Source organism: Aedes aegypti, chromosome 3, assembly GCF_002204515.2.
Source record: "Aedes aegypti strain LVP_AGWG chromosome 3, AaegL5.0 Primary Assembly, whole genome shotgun sequence".
In the NCBI taxonomy this organism is placed as follows: domain Eukaryota; kingdom Metazoa; phylum Arthropoda; class Insecta; order Diptera; family Culicidae; genus Aedes; species Aedes aegypti.
Genome location: NC_035109.1, coordinates 198,540,041 through 198,554,890, shown reverse-complemented (window position 1 = coordinate 198,554,890; position 14,850 = coordinate 198,540,041). Strand labels below are relative to the sequence as shown.

The 14,850-nt window shown below is 41.8% G+C and overlaps 1 protein-coding gene across 7 annotated transcripts in view; it reads right to left on the bottom strand.

Annotated features, from left to right (window-relative positions):
- LOC5574561 (calcineurin-binding protein cabin-1) overlaps positions 1-14,850 on the bottom strand; it is a 254,046-nt gene that overhangs the window by 111,709 nt on the left and 127,487 nt on the right. For all 7 annotated transcript variants that reach the window (XM_021853550.1, XM_021853551.1, XM_021853552.1 and 4 more), the window contains 2 exons: positions 13,429-13,588; positions 13,226-13,373 (listed from right to left, as the gene is read on the bottom strand). In XM_021853550.1, the coding sequence (XP_021709242.1) occupies positions 13,226-13,373; positions 13,429-13,588 (308 nt within the window). The remainder of the gene's footprint in view (positions 1-13,225; positions 13,374-13,428; positions 13,589-14,850) is intronic.

Genomic DNA, 14,850 nt, shown 5'->3' with positions numbered 1-14,850 from the left:
CAAATTAGAAATATTCTTGAGTTGCCACCTGAGAGAACTGTACGGTTCAAAACATTGTTTCAAATTGAGTGTTTCAAACATAAGCAGAATGATCACAGAGGTAGAAAGAAAAACTTTCGTTTTCCACTATTGGGTGATTGAGTATATAATCAAATGGTTACAATTACTTTCGCATTTTAATGCATCCATACCATCGATCTCAATTTCTACAATGTATTCTAATTGTGTTTTGCAGATGAGCCATTTGAGAGTAAGCGCAAAGGTGCGGCCGATAAGGTACGAATGCGGCAAAGATATTGTGGTTCATCTGAGGCCTTCCGTCACGTCCAAATGCATTAGAAGATTGAGACTATGCGAAACCAAGGATATCTCAAATAAGAATTCGATCGTAGTAAATGTACAAGCAGAACAAACTCCGAAAAATGAAATATTTCGCTGTGATTATTGTCACCATGTACTGAGAGATTTAACCAAATTATTGTTTGTTCAATTTATAGTTTACCTTGTTAAGTGTTCGTTTATACAAAGTATTATGTACTATTTATTTGACAAATGTCAAGTTCTGATAATTATATTCTTAATTTTTAAAGGGGGAAGAACTGTAGTGATCTTCGCTACACGATACTCATGCAACACACTCATACAATGTTCAGCCGATGGGCTCCGAAAGAAATTGAAATAAAAGAGATGATCAGTCTATTCTGATACTTCGAACTAAACAGCTCAGTTTCATTTCTTTAGAATCTACATCACATTGTCTCGGCCCAATAATATCTATAGTTTATTAAAAGTATTAAAACACGAAATCGCGTATATAAAAATTGATAGGATTTGTGACTGACCATAATCCATTTTTGTGTACATGGATTTCCATGTTGCCAAATTCAAACCGAGTCAAAATCGAACATGCACTGAACGATGAAAAGTATTTTTAGTAAACTTAGTATTCTTATGATCACTCAAACACTTGTTATACCCTATCTCAGCAATCATTCTCCTGCTTGTTGCGTAAAAGACTATGTTGGCATTATACCGGGCAAACGCTTGCTGTCCGAACTCGCTGTCGCTCGTCGGACCTAAAAATGGAAAAACATCCTCTGTTTGCATTATACCGGGCAAACGCCTGGATTCGCTGTTTGCATGACACCGAATAGATGCTATACCGTAAAGTGCCGTAATTCAGCGCAGTTAAGGAATAAAACGATTGAAATGTTTAATTAAAAAATAGTATTGCATCAATAAAAAAGCTTTATGAGTGGATCGCCATCTGTTTTAGATTATGGGAAAAATATAAACTAGACTGTATTCATAATTTAAAATTGAGATTTTGTTGAAATAGTTCACTCATAGAAATTGCCTAATTCCGCGCACTTTTGAAACGCTTTTCCATATTCCGCGAAGAAGAACGCCTAATTCCGCGCACTCGCGAAGCAATCAAATTAAGATTAATTTCAATGAAAGGCAGCATTCATTCATTACGTAACGCTGTTCTTCGGATAGTTCAGGGACGAAAAGCAAGTGGACTGTATTTTAAGAATTTTATTTAGCAAAACGAAACACGTCTTAACTCGACGGAATTTTCTACTTTAATGATTTCCTTTTTCCTATCTCCTTCCTACTTCCGTTCGCATCGCGCCAAATCTCCACAAACCTTCGCTTTCTACACCTTCTGTCGTCTGCGCTAGTAGCACACACAGCAAAAAATATACATTTGATTCTGTTTTACACTCTAACAAAAATTGATTCAAAAACCGAACATTGAATAATAAATCTTTCCACTTTTAGTGTAACATACTCCCCCGGGTGAGGCGAAGGTCTCACTTCTCCTTGGACTCTGCTTGATCCGTGCAGTCATCGATGGGAAGCACAGCGATCTGGGTCGTCGGTCGCTTGTAGATGCTGTTGCTAATGCGGATCGTAACCACACGTACCACTCCGTCCTTACCTGGGTGCGTTTCAACAATGCGACCCAACTTCCAGGTCTTAGGTGGCATGTTGTCCTCTTTCAGAATCATCACCTGCAATCCAGTGCGCAGCAACGTAGGGTCCTTGTACCGTTTGCTGCGCTTCTGAAGACTCGTCACGTACTCATTCGACCACCGTGGCCAAAAATGCTGCATTCGTTCTTGCACCAGCTGGTACCGTGACAAGCTCATCTCCTTCAAATCACCGTACAGTGGTTCTGCTACCGACATCAGTTCCCGTCCGACTAAGAAATGTCCTGGGCTCAGCGCTTCGTAATCGAAGGGATCATCCGTCAGTTCCATGAAGTGGTTATTCTCCGACAAAATCATCGGGTGCTTCTGGTCTTTCGGCAGGTCGGAGTTCCTTATGCGACCGCCAACTCGCAGCAGCCTTTCGTTGTCGTCGTAGATTGGGTTCAAATTGCGCAGTTTTCCCTTCACTGGTTGGTTCGCTTGGATACAACTGATTTCTTCCTTATAGACCACCAGCTGGACAATGGTCACCATCGCCTTCTGTGCTTCGGTGTAGTCTTCACTATTCAGTGCACCACTTCTGCGCGTCGTCTTGTTTCCCTTCAAGCGGCAGTTGTGTAGGAAACGAACTACGTACCCGAAAATACGCTGCAGCTTTCGATAACTGCTGTACTTCAGGATCACTTCGTACGGCTCAAGATGTTTCTTCGGTATTACAGAATCTCGTTCCGGTACCAAAGTCGTCACAATTTGGTGGGCATATTCTTCCGGTTCCACCACACCACATTCATCGTCTTCAACAACAGGAATCACACTTGGGCCAAACCACCATTCTTCACACCGCATCAAATCCTCAGGGAATACACCACGTGACACCAAATCCGCTGGGTTGTGCTGAGTCGAAATATAGTGCCACGTGTGCCACGCAAAAAGTTTTCTTATTTTCACTACGCGGTTTTGTACGAACACTGGGGTATTTGGCTTCATTTGTTTCAACCAGTTCAACACTATTTTCGAGTCCGACCAAAGCACCACCTTTGCGGTTGTTAATGCTAAGGTTTCGCGCACTTTATCCACTTGTTCAGCCAGCAGCAACGCAGCGCATAACTCTAGCCTCGGGATCGTCATCTCATCAGGGGTTGCGTCCACCTTGATGTCTCGTTGTAGTTCTTTCATTGGGGCAACTCGTGACTTGCCACAAATCAGTCGAACTTCTGCAGCACCATCACTCTTCACGCTTCTCATATAGATGCAACATCCGTACGCCACCTTGGAAGCGTCAGCAAATCCATGCAACTCCACAGCCACCGTATCGTCAATAGTAATCCACCGATCGATCCGGAGGGAATTCAAACAGCAAAGTTCGGATCTGAATCGTTTCCATATTCGAAGTTGCTCCTTTGGAATCGTATCATCCCATCCTACGTTCTGTTGCCATAGCTGTTGCATTCCCAGTTTGGCGATGAGTACCACCGGTGCTAGTAAGCCATGAGGATCGAACAGTTTTGACATATCGGACAGCACTGACCTCTTCGTGGGAAATTCAGAGCCATCTCTAATTGGCTTCACGTGGAACAGGAATTCATCGCTGGAGGGATCCCAAAGAATGCCAAGAGTTTTTATCACTCCGTTGATCTCGCAGTCTTCGAAGTTCATCTGCTTCTCCCTGGCATGAGATGGAATGTCCTCGAGTAACGCCTCATCATTCGCACACCATTTGTGGAGCTGGAATCCACCTCTATCCAATAGTGCGATCAAATCTCGCTGGAGCTGCCTAGCATCGCTAAGCGTGTCAGCACCAGTCATCACATCATCGACGTAAAAGCATTTCTCAACTGCCTCGCTCGCCGCTGGGAAATCTTCTTGCTCGTCTCTAGCCAACTGGACAACCGATCGTGTCGCCAGGAAAGGCGCTGCAGCTGTACCGTAAGTAACAGTATTTAACTCCAACTCCTTCATTGGCTGATGTTTATCTTCTCTCCACAGAATTCGCTGATACTTTCGATGAGCCTCGTGAACCATCACCTGCCGATACATTTTCGGGATGTCGGCGGTGAAGACGAATTTATGCAAGCGAAATCTCAATATCACATTGAAGAGTGACTCTTGCACTGTGGGCCCAATCTCCATCACATCGTTCAACGACAAATCTGAACTACTCTTCGCCGAAGCGTCGAACACCACTCTCAGCTTGGTAGTTGAGCTGTCCGGTTTAATCACGCAGTGGTGTGGAAGATAGTAGACAGACTCAGGCCTATCGCATTCGGAATCCGTCACAACTCGGCAATGGCCAAGTGCCAGATACTCGCTGATGAAATCAACGTACATTTGCTTGAACTCCGGTTGACCTTCTAAGCGACGCTGCAGAGACAAAAATCGTCGCATCGCTTGGTTTCGGGATTCTCCGAGCTCTCCAACATTATCGCGGAATGGCAGCATTACCACGTAACGGCCATCCTTGGTTCTACTGTGCGTCTCCTGGAAACTCAATTCACATTTATCGTCTGGCTTAGGCGATGCATCACCTCCAAACTCGTCGATGGTCCAAAACCGTCGCAGCAGTTGGCACAGTTGCTCGTCGGTTTCCACCGAGGTTCCAGCTTGACACACCTTCACGGTTCCGATCACAGAGTCGGACACCGGTCCAGAAACAAGCCATCCAAGCTGACTCTCCTGCAACAATGGTAGATTCGGGGCCAATTTTATCTTACCTTCTTGAAGCACTTCGAAAAACAGCTCCGCACCGAGTAGCATGTCAATGCGACCTGGTTCATAGAAATGCGGATCTGCTAGTTCAACCGACTTGGGAATCTGCCAGCTGTGTGGGTCGATCTTAGTAGCCGGCAATGCACCGGTCACTCGAGGCACAACCAGATAATCCAACGATGATTGGAAACCAGTTGTTCTTGATGCCACTCTAGCGTTCACTCTGTACTTCACGACAGTCTTCATCCCATTCACTCCATCGATTGGGATGTTGGCACCCTCCTTTCGCAGTCGCAACAATTCCGCCATTCTGGTTGACATGAAGTTTGCCATCGCTCCGGAATCCAGCAGCACACGGCACTTATGCGCTACTTTGTTGGAATCATACACCATCACGATAGCTGTCGCCAACAAAATCTGCTCCGGCTGCATTGGCTCGATTGGAATCGTACACTTTGCTGCTGTCAGTGGATGGGAGGAACTCGTTGCTTGCTCTGCCGCAGGTGGCTGAGGGAATTCAACTGCAACAGGCTTCTTTTCTTCCGGATGCATAAGTACATGATGTTTCTTTGAGCAAGTTGGACACGTTTTACCGCTCTTGCAGGCTATCGTTCGATGTCCTCGTAGCAGGCAGCTGAAACATAATCCCAGCTGCTTCGCCTTCATATACCGCTCGTCAACATTCAACCTTTTGAACGCTCCACATGCATCAATCGAATGAGCACTTCCGCACACGGGACATCCATCGGTCGTCTTCGAAATCATCACAGTGTGCGTCTTACTGGTAATGATAGATGGCTGGGTCTTCATCGGCACGATCTTGCTCTTGATTGGCATGACATTTTGTTCACACCGCTCCAGAACATGGCAATGCTTTCGCAGGAATGCAATCGTGTCCTTATACACAGGTAACTTACCGTGTTCACAAGATGCTTCCCAGCTTCTTCGGGTACTCGGATCCAACTTCGACGCTAGCAACGTGATAACGATGGCTTCAGACATCTTGTCCATCTTGAGCTTGTGGAACTCCAGGGACTCCACACGCTTCGTACAGTCGTCGATCAACGTTCGCAGTTCCACTGACGATTCCTTGGCCATCTGCTTCAAGTTCAGCAACCTTGTCACGTGGCCATGAATCACCATCGAGAGGTTCTCGTAACGTTCGACCAGAATTCTCCATGCACCGTCGTAGTTGTTATCGTTGAGGGTCTGCTCATCGATTGCCCCCTTCGCATCTCCGACCAACGCCTTATCCAAATAATGGAGCTTCGTCGCCGGGGAATCCTGGGTGCACCGGTCGACAATATCGCAAAATCTCGCCTTGAACTTGTGCCAGTGCTCGTATTTGCCGTCGAATGTTGGCAATGGTGTTTGCTGCAACAACAACGATGGTGGCATTCTATACGGCACGACACTTTCCGGTACGCCACTGGATCCAGCACGATCACTGATTGCCACAGCATTACCTTGAAACTTCACAGCCAGCAGCTGCTTCTCTCGCTCCAACGCTGCCTCGTTCACAATGGCCTTCTCGATGTCTTCGTAGTGCTGTATCATCTCACAGAGGGAAATTCGAACGAACTCGTACAGCTCTTCAAATTCGACGAATTTTGGCTCGAATTCTTCTCTCCTCTGTGGATCGGTGAGGTAAATACGATTCTGAAAATTGTTGTATTCCTCATAAGAAGAATCAACCGTCTTCAGATACAGCTTCAAGCCATGATGCGTGAACTTTTCAGGATCCTGTTCTGCATTCAAAATGGCCGACTTTATTCGCACCACTTTCGACCTTGCAGCGTGGCAACACTGCTCCAACGCAACAACACTTTCCGCCATTTCCTTCTCTTTCTGCCGCTGTTCAGCTTCCTCCTTCTGCTCACGCACACTACGAAGCACACTGAATTCACCGGTCGGGGTTGAAAATGGCGTCGACGGAAACAACACTTTCTTCACTTTACCAGAACGCAAAAACATTACATGCGAATAGTTCTTTTAGTTCTTCTTCTCACTACCGCACAATTTTCACGCTCTTCTTCTTCGTTGAGGCTTGACCTCCACTTTTCAAAGTTCTATTCTGCCGTCCGATTAGCAGCTCACACTTCCGGAACACGCAAGTATCCGGGAGCTTTCTTCGACCACTCAATCGGGAACAGAATTCAATTTCCGACCACGTTTGTCGGAAAACACTATCCGATGCAACGCATGCAATCGGATTCACTTCGCGATTCGACCGTCGCAACCGCCGAAACTCGCGTCGATTCTTTCTCGTTCCGCGCACGAACCGAGAATCTAAACTGCTTCCATCCACTAATCCGACATCCGGCTCGAAGGACCAAAATGTTCTTCGGATAGTTCAGGGACGAAAAGCAAGTGGACTGTATTTTAAGAATTTTATTTAGCAAAACGAAACACGTCTTAACTCGACGGAATTTTCTACTTTAATGATTTCCTTTTTCCTATCTCCTTCCTACTTCCGTTCGCATCGCGCCAAATCTCCACAAACCTTCGCTTTCTACACCTTCTGTCGTCTGCGCTAGTAGCACACACAGCAAAAAATATACATTTGATTCTGTTTTACACTCTAACAAAAATTGATTCAAAAACCGAACATTGAATAATAAATCTTTCCACTTTTAGTGTAACAAACGCTAAAATAGAAAATTTACAACCCCCTCCACCCTCCATAATACTTTTTGTATGAAAAAAAGTAAATTTTTGTATGAGCCGTTTAGTTTTATTTATTATATTTTTATGACTACCATATGAAACAGAGAAAAACATTTGTTATGGTCTTTTCATTAACGTGGCATTGATACTTGTGAATTTCGTATAGGGGAATGTGGGGCAGTTTGGAGACCTTAAGGAAAAGTCGATAGAAGTGCAGAAAATATTAAGGAATTATCAGTACTTTGTATGATTTCCAACAATTTTTAGACCCGCACGATTTCCGTTGTCCTATAAAGTTCCCGAATAAATGAATGATTTTTCAAAATTTGTCATTTTTCGTGTCGGTTTTTTATCGATGGGGTGATATTAGCACCCTATTTTAGATTGTGAAATTATCCCATAGAATCTAGTAATTTAATTATTTTGTTCACAAAGCTGGAAAGTAAATAGTGTTTAAAAACACTCTGTGCAAAAAGATTAAATTTTAAAGAACATTGTAACAGTCAATCATCAACATTTTATTTCGAATATAATTTATTCATTTTTCTATGAGTTTAGAACACTGACTTATATCATACATATTGCTTAATTTCCTTGCCAGCTTTGGAGTTGCATGTTACTTCAGATGAAATTTCAAAAATTTATGCAATTTTTAAGGGGTGCTCATTCCAACCCATTGGCGAAACAGCCCCGACTACCCCTATAGGTATTCGTATTCTGCATTGTTCATACAACACAAGAACACAAGTTCGCATTATTGCTTGGAATGTCCTAAACAATTCAATCAATCGTATCCGCTAATGCCACGGGAACCTGAAACTTAAATCTGTTAAGCAAACTAGAAACCTCAGAAGAACTATAAAGTTCATCCATAAATTACGTCTCACAAAATATGGCCATTTGCAATCCCTCTTCCCCGTATATCATACTTTTTGTTATTTGTGGTTCACAATGTTAAATAAATTTTGTGTGCTTAGATGTATAGATTCTCTCCTCTTGTGGTATATCGTTCACAGAAAAATTTTATAATTTTTATGGGGCTTGGTCTTTGGACAAACTTTTCCTCTCACCATGAATGACCACGTGGTTTCTGGACGGCCGCTTTTAGTTTCCCTGTAAGTGAGCTTTCCCGAGATTCTGCTTGCCCGTGAAACGTATTTATGCACGAAGACACCTTTCATAGAAATAGTTAGATGTGAAGACGAATATAGCATTTTTAACTTGTTTGTTGATCAGCGAAAAACAGTGCGCGGAGTTAGGGCATTATGAAAAAAGACGTGACCTAATTCCGCGCAATACTTTTTTTACTCAATAATTATGCTAAAATTTGATAAGATTTCATAGAAGCATCATGAAACATATCTGTAGCAAGTAGTTCCATGGGAAATTGCATAAAAAATAAAACATTTTCAATAAAGAAATCGTTTTTGTCCTACAGTCTTAGCACGGACGCTAAGGAAATTAGAAAAACGGGCCTCCACTGATTATTTTTTTACGCCGCGAAATAATGCCTTATTTGCTTTTATTGATGATTCAAACTTATTCTAAATAGTAGTAGCATCAAATGGCATTGAAAGTTGTTGCAATATTGATGTGTATTTCTAAATATAAATCGTTTTGTATGAAATGCGCGGAATTAGGCAATGCGCTGAATTAGGGCACTTTACGGTACAAAACCTTCGGATATCGGAGAAATCGGCGGCTTTCTGCCGCCTCAGTTCTTCCATCCTCAATGCGGCTTCGCCGCATGTAAATTTTGCACTGTTTACTGACATGACTGCATTCAACAAAGCATGGACTTGTTCTTCTCATATCTTAGCTTAGCTTAGCTTAGACTGACTACACATATCAATGGTTGCTATTCCGTGATTGACCGAAGTCAGTGAAAATGCACAAAGAATCAACTAGAAGTTTGACTGGGATTGGCCATAATCTTCTTCAGTGTGCATAATTCAGTGCCTCTATTTATACAGGGTCAATAACGGCGCCGGCCACGTCCTTGCAGTCAGGTGGGATTGAGGGAAGGAATGTTAGTGTGTAACCTTTGCTATTTGGAGACCGTGTTTGCCTCTGCATCTCCACAAAGGTTACTGGGAGGGATGTTTGTTAATGGGGAGGATCGTTGGGTCACAGGATTCACTTTGATAAGCAATTAGACCATGATAAATAATTATTTGTGAGATATAAACATGATTATGCCGACACTTGGGGTGACGAACCATTCAAAGTTTGTTGAACAAATACCTAAATGAAACATTCCTAACACTCCTATTCTTATGCCGACACTTACAGTGACGAACCATCCAAAGTTTGTTGAATAAAGTGAACCTTTCGGAAGTCTACACTTGTAGTGTCCAACCATTCAAAGTTTTTTTTATTACAAAAATAAAGGTAAAAAGAAAGGGGTGTTTTGCATAGCATAGCATAGCATAGCATAAACTGACTGTACATGTCAATGGTTGCTACTCCGTGATTGATCGGAACTGGTAAGAATTGCACTACGATCCAAATGAATAAGGGATGGGAGTTTCCGCTTACTCTCGAAGTGCAATTTTAGCAGATCTAATATTATTGATCAATAACGGCGCCGGCCAAGTCCTTACAGTCAGTTGGGATGGGGAAGGAATGTTAGGGTGTAATGATTGTTGCTTCTAGAGACCGAGAATACCTCTGCATCTCCACAATCACCACGGGAAGGGTGTTTATTAGTGAGGAAGGAAAAGATCTGGGAGTCACCTCTGGTCGGTGATGCGATCCATGGACAAGGGGGAAATATACGACTTGTATTTAAAGCTAGTTTTGTATTTTTGTCTCGAGAAGTTTTTGGAAAAATTACGTCAACATCTATAATGTCGAACAATTCAAAAGACGTTTTTATTAATGACGAAAACTGAAAATTACATGTATATATTTTAACTTATATGAAACAGGAATAATGCCGACACTTGTAGTGACGAACCATACATAGTTTGTTTGAAAATTACATATGAGTATTACTGTGCATTTTGTCTCGATATGGTAGAAGTTTTAGAAAATACGTCAACATTCACAATGTCGAACAATTCAAAGGATAATTTTTAATAATGTCAAAAAGAGAAAAATATATGTATATTCAAATTGTATAAGAAAAAAGCATAATGCCGACACCTATAGTGACAAACCATACAAAGTTTGTTTTAATATTACATAAAAGTTACGCTTTCAAGAAAATATGTGTTATCATAAGCATGAAACGAACTCACCAGTTGGCCATCCATTCTCGACTGAACACAAAACTGACACTGACAGCAAAACTTCTTGGCGTCCCGAAAATAAACCGTCTTGCTTGGGCCTTCCCAAATACGTACCCAGCAAGACGCTCCAAAACAAAGGGAAAAAAAAAATCTCCGGCGACGAAAACACGCGCGAAACCGTCAACAAACTCTATCGGACGACGCAAAACCGAACCGTCCTGCTTGGGCTTCTCGAAGCACTACCCAGCAAGACGCTCCAAAACAGGGGGAAAAAATTCTCCGGCAACGAAAACGCGCGAATCCGTCAGCTAAATCAATCGGACGACGCAAAACCGAACTGTCCTGCTTGGGCTTCTCGAAGCACTACCCAGCAAGACGCTCCAAAACAGGGGGAAAAAATTCTCCGGCAACGAAAACGCGCGAATCCGTCAGCTAAATCAATCGGACGACGCAAAACCGAACTGTCCTGCTTGGGCTTCACAAAGCACTACCCCTTGGACTTGTTCTTCTCATATCCATGCTTTATTCTTTAGGTTTGTAACTGTAATTCGGCACTCTGTGATTCGGCTTTTTATGATTCGGCCTTTTGTGATTCGGCCTTCTGTGACTCGGCCTTCTGTGATTCGGCCTTCTGTGATTCGGCCTTTTGTGATTCGGCCTTCTGTGATTCGGCCTTTTGTGATTCGGCCTTCTGTGCATTCGGCCCTTTGTGGTAGGCTAGAATGTATTCGGCCTTCTGAGATTCGGCCTTCTGTGATAATCCCGTAGTGCACAACCCAATAAATTTTCAGCTCCATCGGTTAATTAAAACTCGAGATTTGCTTCAACAAAGTTTTGATGATAATTGTATCTAAATTGTTAGCGTGAGACAAAAGATAGGGAAAATAACACGGTCTCCCGTGTCACCTTGTGCAGGTGTGATTTTTCAGGCGGCTGGCGGTAGGAAGTTTCTTCAAGTTTGGCACCTTTGGCACTCAGTACTCGCGCCACTGTTCTTTGTACAACATTTATTGAAAACCTCGCTTCCAACATACTGTATTAGCGCGGTGGTACTTGCAATGGTCTCGAAACTTACTCGAAAGCGGTCGCGCCCTGCGTCATCGCCTGTATTTTCACGCTTGTGGTATGTTTTAAAAGCAAGCATTTTTAATGATGCGTGCACTAAGTACACGATGCGAGCGACCTATCTTGTGTAAAGATTTAGATTTTATGCAAAGATATGTGGGCTATAATCACAGCCCTGTATTGCAATATTAGCTAGAATCCAGTGCTTTATAAATCGACTCTGATTGATTCGCATAATTCGAATTATTTTCATATTCAATTTTACAATTTTCCCATAATAATAATACCCATTGTTAAAATTGAAAAAGTGTTGGTTGAATTGATCAATCAAGCTAAACAACCCTATTGGTAGGGAAAATGGAAACCCGCGGCAAAATTCTTGAAATTTCGCGGGTGGCCAAGACGATAAAACCAAAATTTTGCGATCCCATAGTTTTGACCATTTTTTTTAGATAAATGCATATTTACAGTGAAAATATCAATTAAATGTGTAAATTTAACGGAATTTCAATTTTTTTTTATGTATTCTACAAATTGACATGATGATTTTAAGATGAAGATGTATCGAAGCCAAACTTCGAATTTCATTCTAGAGAACCAGACAACCGTTCACGCTGAAAATTTGATCGATCCACCAACAAGTTACCATTTTTTTCATTTATTTAGTTAACATCTAAACAGATAACACTGAATCAACAATTTCTTGCCACAATACTCGGTTCGTGGCCGCATCTCTCCATCCTCGGTTCAAGTTACCAGTGAGTTCAATTTTCAGCACAAACGGTTACCTGGCTCTCTAGATTTGTGCTCTTGAAAATTCGAGGTTTGGCTTGGATGCATCTTTACCTTAATATCATATTGTCAAATTTGAAACAAAACAAGCAAGCCAACCAGACGTCCAACTTAAAACTAAACGACTGGAAAATGTTTGATGGAACCTCGACTCAAAAATGTATAAACCATTTTCATAAGCAAACATTTGAAACTTACTGCGATTGGCATATAAATTGTCTAAATACAGCTAATTTCGCGGAATTTTCTATATTTCGCGTTGCAGGCCAAATTTCGCGGAATTCCATTATCCCTACCAATAAGCATCTGAAATCTCATATGTCTAATATTGACAAAAATAAAACGACACTTAATTAGAAGTGCACGGGTTGGAGTTTAGGCCACGCGACGCCTCTGCTATTAAGGGATAGACAATTCCTCGGTCTGAACTTTGTGCAGTTTTGCTACTCGTTAGTTTGTTGTTGCTCCTTCCGGCTGTGAAGTTGGAGTTTCAGTGGTATTCATTATTGGTCAGACAGTCAAGTTGTCTTGGCGTGGTTAAAGAAACCTCTACCGCAACTGAATCTCTTCGTTCGCAATCGGGTATCAGAAATCGTTGAAGGTTCGTCTGACGCCGATTGGAATTACATCATATCTGCTGAAAACCCGGCTGATATCGTTAGTCGTGGTCAACCACCTCAGTTGCTGGTTTCAAATGACCTCTGGTGGCATGGACCACAGTTTTTGCGTAATACTACTTAACAAATCGATGAGCCAGAGCTCATTTCCGATGACCAACTTCCTGAATGGAATCCTGTTGCCAACACCTATGCAATACTTTCTTACCTTTGTAGTACGTAGTATATGATAACCCAAGCTCTCCAACACTCTATTGTACAATGATTGAACATTTGTTTCTCTTGTTGATTATCAAGTAGATGAGTCAATAATTTATGGATGCTTTGAATCAATCGTGCCATATTTTTGAAAAGAGCTAAAAATAAATAAAAATATTTAAAAATGTAATAATGTAAAATTTTTAAACATACCTGTGCAGTCTACAGATTTTTCTATTAAAACTTGAATATAAGGCAACACGTAATTTATTAACCTTGCATAATCATTTCGTCGTAAGAAGCTTCCATTTTGAATAGAAACAAATAGATCTACTGCATATTTCAACGACTTTTCGGCCCAAACAAGACAGTCCTGAAATGAGAACAAAATTTATTAGTTTTTAGCATTATGAATATAAATCCCGCTATCCATATTCAGCTTCCGCTAGGGGGTTGTCCATTAATTACGTAAGACAATTTTGGCCGTTTTTCGACACTCCTCTCCCCCATGGTAAGATTTTTTGTATGAAAATCAAATATAATAATTAATGCCAAGAAGAAGAAGAAGAAGAAGAAGTACCCCCGTTGGTTTGACCAGAGTCAATGAATGGAGAGTTGCGCGAAGAGTGAAACCAAATCTACCTATCGAGCTGTCAAACCGTCTATCTTTCTTTAGTATTTGAGGTCAGAGACCTTATTAGAGTTTTCTTACGGTTTAACAGTAAAACAGCCTTTCACTTTGGATGCAAGTAATCAACTAACTCGACTGAACGTCGAGAGCGGTATTTATTCAGAGTTTGTATATAACAAATATGTGTTCATAGCACACCACTTCATTCTCATGTGTTTGTATCATAAATAGATAAAAGGGTTATACTTCTATCTGGTCATTTCATGGACTCCACAATTCTCACCCCTATAAAAGATTCCGAATGCATTTTAATGCACTTAGATATTTTGATTGCTCACAATATTTCAGATCTAACAATTCATTTATTATTCAACTCGAATGCGTCTTACGCTTATATCGGTTATAGAATTCAAGGAGTTCTTGTCTTACTCTTTTCTAATAGCCGTTTGGACCTTCGTACCACTGGAGATATTACACCTTCGTTTCCGGCCCCTTCTTTCTCGACTTCCAGACCACGACGCTTTCGTGTCGCAACGTCATCTTCTCCATATCCAGGGAAATCTTCCTCATTGGAAATCGAACGGGCACGCTTGTAGTTCTTCCTGCATGGAGTCGTCAGGTTTAGCGGTGGTGGCTTCGCTACTGTCTTAGGAACCCTTAATTGTCCTCTGTGGGCCTTTGCCACCACGTTTCCAATTAAGATCTGAAAAACAGTCGGAGAACATGGTCTTACAAATTTAGCCTCTACCCACCTAGTAAAATCCTTTGAATTGTTATTTTTATACCATATCGTTTCCCCTGTTTTTAGCTTGAATATAGGATCTACGGTAGCCATGGATCTAGTTCGATTACTCGTCGTCTTTGGATTAACACCAACTTCACTATTGTTAGCATCGTTATTGATTTTTGGTACATATGCTTTCTTAGGATTTATCAAATCTAACATAGTTTTAGGTGTATAGTTGAACACTTTTTCCGAAGGGTTAAAGGGTTTCGTTAAACAG